Source organism: Hyposmocoma kahamanoa, unplaced genomic scaffold (genome assembly GCF_003589595.1).
Source record: "Hyposmocoma kahamanoa isolate Upper Pololo Valley unplaced genomic scaffold, ASM358959v1 65, whole genome shotgun sequence".
NCBI classification, from domain to species: Eukaryota; Metazoa; Arthropoda; class Insecta; order Lepidoptera; family Cosmopterigidae; genus Hyposmocoma; species Hyposmocoma kahamanoa.
The window spans coordinates 3,151,583-3,161,486 of NW_020653853.1; the positions used below are offsets into that span (position 1 = coordinate 3,151,583).

The following is a 9,904-nucleotide window of genomic DNA, read 5'->3' on the forward strand; positions in this document are numbered from 1 at the left end:
CCCTATAAAGTAAAAAGCAGTTTTCCGACCCATATTACGAGTTCTTTATAAAGCTGCTACCACTTCCATTAATGAAATGTTTTTCAAATTAAAATAATTAATTGTTTATTGAGCATTGACTATAGTGCAATCAGCTTAAAAAGATGACAAATAATTTAAAAAGTTTAAATATATGTATATTCTCAAACAAAAAAAAATCTTAGTTCTTGTAAGCACGAACAACAAGATACCAGACTGAGTTTCACTCGTACCTACGCGGTGCATGTGCTTTATGTCAAACAGAAACTGTTTCAATGATTTTGGAGGAAGTTTCATTTACTGAGCATGAATTTTCAACACGACGTGTTGAATATTCATTCGTGTCATCTTGCTCCTTACCTTTACTGTAATGTAACAAGCTGGAAATTCGAAACATCCTCACCGTTTGCCTTCAGTTATCATTGCTTGTTTTCTTCAATCTCTCAAACAAGGTACACACGGAAACTTAGCAATGTACCTTGTATAAAGAGATGTTTAAGATAATGGAATCTTCTTAAACTCATATTGAACGCCACTTCAGTTTGTTTCGTGAAACTAGATTTATTAAAGTTAAAGAAATTAAAAACTGTTATTTTTACAATTTAATTTTCACTTGGACTACACAATATAGTTATGAACTAAGGTTTATTTAACATAATGACACAGATATAATTATGCTTAGTGACAAAAATGTTCTTTATTATATTCCTCAGTCCCAAAAATGAAATATTCTTTTCACTTCTTATGCTCTTAAAGTTCGTATTTGTGCTGGGTGTAGGCTGCATAAAATAGGATTTTATGCTCTAGTGTATAAAATAAAAAAACATCACATGAAATATGTCTAATTGTTCTAATTTTACATTCAATTTTAATTAAATAATCGTTTATTTGTAATATTGCTGTTTAATTTCCTCGCAATCGAAGTGAAAAGCAGAGTGTATAACTCGTTCATAAAACCCATTTTACCCTTGACTTAAGTATCCATCCAGTAGATATACTCGTCTCGGGCAAAATGACGCGTTTTATGCACTTGTTGTACAATCTACTATTATTTTTTAATGTGCCAATAAAGAATATTTCATTCATTCACTCATTCCTGCTTTGGACTCTATGTAATCGTGTTTATGTTTTAACAAGTTTATTACAGATAAGCAAAGATTATATTCTCAACTCTTCATTTATAGCTATTGGGTAGCGAAATTCAACGATTTGCTTGGAGAGGTGTTATGTTTTTTACTTGTAATAATAAACAACATTAAGAACAAAACAAAACCGTTGAAGCTATCTTTTAATTATGATCATCAACTGAGTTAAGGTAGGATCACACCTTCGGCACAGCGTCAGCCTTCATAAACGTGTATTTTACGATATTGTCAGCGGGGTTATTACGAATGCAGTGTTGATGCGCTGTTACAATTGCGTCCTTCAAACCAACCCGTTTACTTGTCATGCTTTGTCAAGTAACCACCTACTTAATACATAAGACAATTTTCCATCTATTCTGACATTCATTCATAAGTTATCAAATCTATTATAGAGAATGTCGGCACTGTTCATAACGCTGCAGCCACCTCCGCCCGTTCGCAGTTCGGTTGAGCGGTTGAGTACACCCGTAACCTCCATTCCCGTTCACCATCATGTAATCGTAGCAATCCGTTACACCGTCGCTGTTGCAGTCCTGTAACAGTGAAAATCGCTTGTATCAACGTGTATTGAACACTTTATAAATTTTACTGAATTTTTTTTTGAGTTTGTATATTCACCTTTATATTATTAATAATTATGACAAACTAGTTGAGTAATTTCATAAAAAATATACTAATATGGTAGTAAAACATCATACCATTCAATAAATTCATTTTTAACTGCTTCCTTAGCCGAATAGTTACTAGTTTGGTCTGCCACGCCGAGGTACCGGGTTCGATTCGCCGGGAGAAATATTGTTATGGCCTACATTTATTTCTCACGTGAGTTTGGGTGTAATTTGTGGTTGTCTATGTGTATTGCGTGTGTCCATGGCATCCGCGATATAGGGATTGAGTCTGCGCGTTATTTATATATTTGCCACTTTCGAGATTACGTTTATCATGGTATTTTTCTTTCTTTATATTCAAAGCTAATTGCACCTTCCGGTACTTCTAGTTTCGTTCGAGTTTTGTAAATTACCTTTCCAAATTTTTGAAGGTAGCCCTCGATGATTTTCATGGCGCAATGGTAACTTCTAGCGCAGTCTTGCCATGCTGGAAAAGTGTAAAGATTCGCTTCAAGTTAAAGTGCAAACATAAAGATCACAACACAACACAAACAGATACACCGACAATGGCTTCAAATTTGTAACTCCGCTCTTTTTGCGACGGCAGTTTAAAAAATTGCCATTTGTTTTGAAATTCGAATAATCAATGATACAATCATCATCGACGATAAATGGGAAATTCTACAGCCTTAAAAAGGCCACTTCTAAGTATATACCACTATGTTGAATGGCAGTAGAGCTCCTTGTGAAAGAGTTCGTCCAGGGAAGTACTGCCATCTTACCTATTTCTGCCGCCAAGCCGTAATGTCATTATAGCATTAGTATGTTCCGGTTTTGTAAGGTTTGTAGGGTAAGTAGTGAAATTGCAGGTACATGGGACTTGTCAACTTATGTCTCAAGGTGACGGGCGCAGTGGCAGTGCCCCTCAGATTTTGCGATTTTAAGCTCTGAGTGGCACTGCAACAGTTATGGACAGGCGTGTAGCTTACCATCAGACACGACTTGTTATTATAAAGTCGGGCAATCATACTTCAGCATTTTACCACAAAAGCTTTTACGTTTTTTTTAATGTCGGTCAAGATATACAACAGTATCCCCAATTGAATTTAAAAAATTCGAGTTAGTAAAATTTAAAATGGTCAGTACTAAATTTCTTTATAGTGTACAAGAGTTTTTTGACGACAACGACAAATTTGGTGACTAGGGATGTGACATGTTCATTAATAATTTTTTCTTTTTCTTCTTTCATATTCTGATGCAATTTAATTTGAATCTGTGACATTTAATAATATTGTATACATTAACTGGTAGACTATAGAGCACAAACCAATGTAATATTTTAAGACCTTATGTAATTACCTATAGTTATGCAATAAATGTATTCTTATTCTTAAATAATCTCAGTACAGAGTACTAAAAAAAACCGACTTCAAAAATATTACCAAGTTTTATTGAAATCGGTTACCGGAAAGTCGCAAACCCGGATTCATCCCCTATTTCGCCACTATACGGGACTTGACACAGGAGATAATAAAAATCGGTTCTCAGTACTCAAAGTATATTGAGAGAAAAACGCCTTGAATTGGAGAATAGCAAAATCAACCATTAAAACAATTGCTCCTTATAATAAAATTCAGGCGATCTTTATAAAAATGAATGTTCATGCGTGAACAGCCACTCTTAGAGGTGGGTGCTTTTCTTCAAAATTAAATGGGACCACTACGGAGGTACCCTCTTTCCAACAAAAAAAGAATCATGAAAATCGGTTCCCAAATACCGAAGTTATCGCGTAACATATATATAAAAAAAACATACAGTCGAATTGAGAACCTCCTCCTTTTATTGAAGTCGGTTAAAAAAAATAAAACAATCTCTTGGTACACCTAAAGAAAGTCAATCATTTTCTGAGGAGCAACTATAAGAGAGGTCTCCTTACCATGATTCCTTTCCGGATCGTCTTCAGGCAGGACAACTTTGCCAGCATCTATCCAATACACTCTGGATATGTTATAAGGCCCGCAGTAGCCTCCAGAGCATTCATTTGAAGTGTCACATTGTGTGGATACGTGACACAGACAGCGGTAACACGCTGCTGACAGGTTCGAAATGAAGACACCTGGAAAAAAGAAACGAGGTTTAATGAAAAATGGGAGGCAAATGGGCGAACATGTGGTCATCGTCGTCCATGGACTTTTGCAACACCATAGGAGTTGCCTATATGCGTTGCCGGCCTTTGAGAACCCTGTTTACTCGCTTTTTGAAGAATCTTATGTCATAGCGCAAAGGCCACATGTTTTGTAGGTTTGAGGAAGGAAAGAACACAATCTGCGGGGTCTAAAGTTGCTTTTCCGGCAAAGGGAGACGAGGACTGAATTTTGTATGACAATATTTCAATTCTCTTCTAGCGCATCTTCGGTGGAAATGGTCTGGATTGACATGGATTGGATTGATTGATATTGAACCGTATTACTGGCAACATAGAGTAGGTATTGTAATTTGTCACGCGAGCTACCCGAGTCGACTAGGCGTAATAACTGTTGGTCGACTCAATCCAGTCAAAGGTCGATCAAACATGTTGGCAGCCATGTCTCCGGGGGCCGTGAAATACCTATATACCCGAATAGTTTGTTGTACGTTACGATCGTCTTGTCTTTATAATGTCTTAAAATATTGCCTGCCGAAAAGGTAAGCAGTTGACACGGTGTACATAGCGAGTAGACTAACTATGTACTTCGGCAAGGCGGAGTAGTCTGCCGAAGGCGGCAATCGATCCTGTGTAAACACGCCATTACTCGGAAGTCGCTTGGGGCTCATAGGTGCCAAGAACATCGGCAGAGACGGCTTTACCTCAGGGTGTGCAGTGCACAAGGGCGCAGTGGCGCAGGGCCTTAGGGGACACTAATCGTCGCGTGCGACGCCTCCAAAGAGCCTGTGTCCCTTCGGGCGCAAATGAAGTAAATGGGCAATCGCTTCCCAATATCGTTTGCACCCGAATTTCCGACCACAGGGGAAAATGTCAGTGTAAGTATTCTATTTTGATCGCATGTCTAGAAAGCCAGGGTATTTGTTTTAATAAAAAATAAGTGCGCATCTGATTTTCATCTCAACTGATGGAAAGTGATGATGAGGTCAACGATGTAGCATTCACACCTACATAATGCCTATTCACTCTCGCCTTGAAAAGGTCCAAGTTATAGCGTTCGGGAATACGTCTAATATATGTGGAAGCGAAACGCTTTGTGGGAATCCTGGGAATATCCATAACATAGGGGTGGAATTCCAGCCCACGTCTAGTCCCCTGATGATGGAAAGAGAAAGGCGGAATCAAATTATGCGATGTCATCGCACACTCTCCGTGATATATCCTGTAGAGTACCGATAAGCAGGCGGTTACGGCGGTGTTCAAGGTTCTGCAGCTTCGCCTTAACTAAGTTCCGAGTCACCTATAAGCCTTTTGGCACGCTTGTCGATTGAATCCAAGAAGGCCAGTTGGTATTTAGCAGAGCCATCCCATAAGTGACAGCAATACTCCATACAGGACCGGACTTGGTATAGCTGAAGCCACAGTCCCGGTGTGAAGTAATGCCTCACCTAGGAAAGGATGCCAAGCTTCATGGCTGCATTGTTGGCAATGGATTCAATGTATCTGCCGAAATTCAGATTGGACGACAGTTCCATTCCAAGTAGCTGTATTAGCTCCCTTTACACATTCACTCTATCACGCGTGATCAGGAGCGTACAGGATTACGCGCAGGAAAGACTGCACGCGCAATTGTGCGCGATTACCTGTTTGAAATTATTAAGCTAACGTTCTTTCGCGCGCGATTGCTCGTGTTCGTTTTTGTTATAACGGAAAGAGCGTCTGCTTACAGACTAACAGCGCAAGACAGAATTTTCCTTTTCCTTTCAATGTCTTTATACGCGCGCTCAATTGCTGTATCACTCGCGATAGAGTGTCTGTGTAAAGCCAGCTATTGATTGTACGCGGGCGCTGCATAAGCTAGTGCTGGCGCTGTAAGCTATTGCGCAAAATATTGAGTCGCGTCGATACTATCTTTGTTAGTGCGTTACTAAAATGTACCTTCATACAAAGTCTAACCTTGAGCGAATATGTCGTATAAATTCGATATCAAATCATCCTAAATAAATGTGGCTTTTTCTAGGTTTCCTCGTATATGTAAGGTTTATATTATTCCTCATACTGGTTTAAGTATTTATTACTGGCTAAGATCGGCCCTGTACATCGGTAATCTTCTCAAAAGAGATCTAATGTTATAAAAATATCACAATGGTTTTACTTTTTCTGATATTGATCTTGCTAAAGAATTACCCATACTGCCACATAAACACTAGTTTCCTTGTAGCTAATACATAATTAATGAATAATAATAATCTATAGCTCGTAAGTCGATGATGTGTTATTATCTACTTACAAGTTACTGCAATTAGAAGTATTTTTTTAATAAAAATATTTTAATGAACTATACCTGTAGACCCGGTCATTAAAAATACAAGAACTGCAATAAGGCAAACTGGAAAGACGAGTTGCAGCCGCGTACCCATCATGGCGTTTGCTTTAAACTGAAAATTAAAAAAAAAAGAGTTAATTTTTCTAGAATGTAAGAAAAAATAGAAATGGCGTTAAGTTTTCAATGTAATAAAGTTGTTACACTTAATAAGCTTATTTTTTTTATTCAGTAGGTAGGTCATCGGCACAAAAAGATAAAAAAGGAATTAAGAAACTCATAATGTAACGTGATTTAAACAAAAAATTAAATCTAGTAAGAAATATCATCGCAATAACCCGCCATTTTTTCCTTGGCTTTAAAAAAATGTGTTTCTTTATAAACCTTCAAGAGTTATTTGTATTTGTATTATGTTCGGTTCTAGAGGAATATACACACGAAATAGAATGTAAATCCGACGTCAGATGAAAATTCAAGACGTAGGGAATCGCGTTAGAAGACCTTGAGTGGAGTTGGGTATGACTACAGGCTTTGATAGTACTTTTACCTAGCCAGTAAGTACTTTTACTATGTCATCGACCCAGCATGCCACTGGACGACCCAGAATTCTTCGGCCTCTATCAAAACGATAATCGTATAAATCGGTTCGAACCGTTGTGAGTGCGAGAATTGCTATTCGAGTTCAGTGATTACTGCGGTATTAACTATGGATATATCAAAATGACTCCAAAAACATGAAAATTTGGATTTCTGCTGCTAATATTAGGTTCATTGCAATCATATTGCACTCAAATAAATATATAATGTTTTTGTAACATTTCTTAAAATGCTTTTTCGTTCTCGTTTCATTAATAGTGAGAATAAATGTCTTAAAATTCTATACAACCGAGAAAATTCTAAATTTTACAAGAAAACCTGTATTGAATAGGTATAGTCAAGAACACGTCAAGCTTGACACTTAGTACTTTGGACCCTTCTTATCGTAAGCGGCATAGAGTTGGATTTAAAATGTTAAGTGTCAAGCTTGACGTGATCTTGACTGTACCTACTTTACAAATACCAATTCTTTTTTAATATCAACTGAACTAAATAGAACAAGTATACTTCACGATATACATTTTTCAAAGGTTTTCATTTCGTTTGTATAAAAAAGAAATTCTGAAATGAAGCCAGTGTCCCTGGCGTTCGATTCAAGCAACATGAACCGTATTAGTACGGCAAATATTTGAAATCGAGCCTCAACTATGTGATACTTCCTCAGTAGTATCGACTCTTAAATCTTCATTCTTTCATTTTGCTCCTGCCAAACTTTCCGGTCCTGTACTCCTCTGATCCAGGATTTGTTATATATATATATATATGCCACCACTGCCATTCCACTAAGACTCACCTGCCATTGCAACTAGGTTTTAATAGACTAGCAAATATTATCATAATTAATATTATCATAATTATAATAATAAATATTATCATAATTATCAATGGAGTCTCAACGAAATTGCAATAACCAATTGGTTTCAAGAGAATAGCAAAATTGGACGCCTGGTGTTATATATACCTGTAGTGCTACTCACGTAAGTTCAAGCTATCAAAATATCGTTGAAGTTACGTAGTCGTTCGATCGAAGTCCTATCCAAAATGGGTATTCACGTATTACTTGAACGAACGTTGATATGAGTAGAATCGAAACGTGTGAAATTTGACATTTAGTCGTCGAAAGTCTATTCAAAGTACGGTCAACATTTTAGCAAAATATGTATTATTTAGAGTCAATTTAAGTTCGATTCATATACCAGAATACGCTTTAACGACATTTGGATCGAACGACTCTGAGGGTCGTATTCTAGAACTCTACTCAATGCTCAAGTCAGGATCTGAGTATGGTTTAAAGCACTCGAAATCATACTCAAGTCTCTGTCATTAGGATCGTAGTTCCAGTGCTTGTGTTTCCAGTGCAATCCTGACTTGAGCATTGATTAGAGTTCTAGAATACGACCCTAAAATTGGATTCTTTGACATTCACTGTCACATGTGAATACGAAAAAGCAGTTCAATACGATATCGTAACGGTTTGATTACGTGAACGTGACAGGTACACAGACAGTTGAGACAGAATATAGATGTTAAACTCTCTCCAACTTTCAAAAATTCTATTTCTTAGACTTTGAATTGCTAAATATAATTGCTAAAGTACCGAGAGCGATGGTAGCTTAGTGGGAGAACTCTAGATTCTCATTAAGAACTCGATCGGAATCCCGATGGCGGCACGTACAGACATGTTTTAGCAGCAGTAGAGCTCGTTGTGAAAGAGTTTATCCAGGGAAGTATTGCCATCTTACTTATTTACCAAGCAGTAATGTCAAGATTTCCGCGTTCCGGTTTTGAAGGGTAAGGGTGCTGGTGAAATTACAGGCACATGGGTCTTGTCAACTTATGTCTCAGGGTAACGGGCGCAGTGGCAGTTCCCCTCCGATCTTTGCGATTTAAAGCTCTGAATGGCACTGCAACTGTTATGGACAGGCGTGTAGCTTACCATCACACGACTCGTTCGTCCTGTCACTTGATATTATAAAAATAAAGACGACAGCTTAGTAACACAGTAGAATAATTAATAAGAACGAATAGGGTAACTCCGTATCCAATAACAGCGCAGCTTGTACGTGCCCGCAACCGTGTACGGTCGCATTCGCATAATGATGACATGCGCGTTAGCAACGCAAGAGCATAAGGGGTTAAGGTATATTAATCAATTAATCATTAATATAATATATAATATAATAATAATCAATGTCTTTACGACAGAATCGTTAGAAGTTGCGATTATCTGTCGTGACGCTTTATTTATCGTCGGATGACTGTCATACTAGCTTTTCCCATTGTCACGTGTTATACTTTATGTGAACAACTTTATTTAAATATGCAAGGCACGACACTTACTGCACGACTATCTGTCGTCAAGACATAATGGAAACGCGCCCTTAGGAGACCCGTGTGAAATAAATTATCTATTTACCTTAAAAATTCCTTCGATCTGACTGGACTCGAACCAATGTCTATTGCCTCAACGTGGCTGCTGTTCTTACGAGTTGAGCAGCCCTTACAAATTTATGTCAGAACTTATGAAACTAGTTATAGACAATACGCCTATCCATGGTAGGTATATTGTGATAGGTACTCAACAAAAATAAATATTAAAATATTTTGTCAATGAATTTAATTTTTTTATAATATCAAGTGACGGGACGAACAGGTTGTGCGCCTGATGTTAAGCGATACGCCTGTCCATAACAGTTGCAGTGCCATGCAGAGACATAAGTTGACAAGTCCCATGTGCCTGTAATTTCACCAGTAATCTTTACCTTTCAAAACCGGAACGCAGTAAAGCTCACATTAATGTTTGGCGACAGAAATAGGTAAGGTAAAAGGTATAATCATAATAAACTAGTGTAATATATTCGCATAGAAATAGATGAATATCATTGACGTAAATACATAATGATATTCAATAAAAATAAATATTACCTATATACGCTACATAGTAATTTAGATTGTAATAACTAAAACACTCACCTTATGACGCAATTTAGACGAAAGAACTTTTAAATAACATAAACAACATTGGTCACAGCTCCTTTACATTACTAATTTTTAGAAGGTCGCTAAGACT

The 9,904-nt window shown here is 37.3% G+C and overlaps 1 protein-coding gene across 1 annotated transcript; it reads right to left on the reverse strand.

The window, feature by feature from the left end:
- Positions 1 to 1,014: 1,014 nt before the first annotated feature.
- Positions 1,015 to 9,904, reverse strand: LOC113231393 (lysozyme-like). Its single transcript, XM_026465693.1, has 5 exons — positions 9,808 to 9,904; positions 6,259 to 6,352; positions 3,708 to 3,887; positions 2,185 to 2,258; positions 1,015 to 1,696 (listed from the first exon to the last, which is right to left on the reverse strand). The coding sequence occupies exons 2-5, from the start codon at positions 6,335 to 6,337 to the stop codon at positions 1,550 to 1,552; spliced, it is 480 nt and encodes a 159-aa protein (XP_026321478.1). The 5' UTR covers positions 6,338 to 6,352; positions 9,808 to 9,904; the 3' UTR covers positions 1,015 to 1,549.